Raw genomic sequence first — 613 nt, 5'->3', positions numbered from 1 at the left:
TTCATCATTCTTCCACATTTGGAATTTTTCCTAGAATACACTCTAAATTTCACAGACACGGTTAGAGCGATTAATAAGGATCAACTTGACTCCTCATAGCCCCACTTCTTGGCTACAAATCACCTTTGCCTTGAGACTACCACCAATTTGTTCTCCTGCCATCATACATCAAGTAGGAAAAACTCACCAGCTTGATTTTTTTACTAATTTTGTTTTTCCCTTTATTACACAGTTATTCACGTAAAAGTAATTTCTTGTATTCAAAGCATATAATGTTAAATACATGCGCAAACAGGTATGCATGCACTCATGTAGCTGATTGAATAGATGAGCAAAGAAAAGAATCAACCAGGTTAACTAAGTTCCTGAGTTACTCTCCAGCTAACACTGATCTAGATGCACGGAGACGTGGAAATGTAGCAAACAATTTGCCACAAAAATTATATCATTCATCCCTTATAATAATGTCGGTTTAAGATCATAAATATACCAGGTCTGCAATATTGCCGACACATTCCCCTTTAGCAGTGACATCTCCTATGTTTTCTCCTTTAGCAAAGGCTTTGTAAATTGGCGTCCGAGTTGATGTCGACGTCACAGCAGCAACATTCTG

The 613-nt window shown here is 37.5% G+C and overlaps 1 protein-coding gene across 1 annotated transcript in view; it reads right to left on the bottom strand.

The window, feature by feature from the left end:
• LOC107635897 (protein root UVB sensitive 6) overlaps positions 1-613 on the bottom strand; it is a gene marked incomplete at its 5' end in the record, with an annotated part of 4,577 nt that overhangs the window by 2,695 nt on the left and 1,269 nt on the right. The window contains 1 exon segment of the mRNA XM_016339450.2: positions 491-610. Within this exon segment, the coding sequence (XP_016194936.1) occupies positions 491-610 (120 nt within the window).

Source organism: Arachis ipaensis, chromosome B01 (genome assembly GCF_000816755.2).
Source record: "Arachis ipaensis cultivar K30076 chromosome B01, Araip1.1, whole genome shotgun sequence".
Classification (NCBI taxonomy): domain Eukaryota; kingdom Viridiplantae; phylum Streptophyta; class Magnoliopsida; order Fabales; family Fabaceae; genus Arachis; species Arachis ipaensis.
Note: the sequence above shows the minus strand (reverse complement) of the source record. Positions and strands in the feature narration are given on the sequence as shown.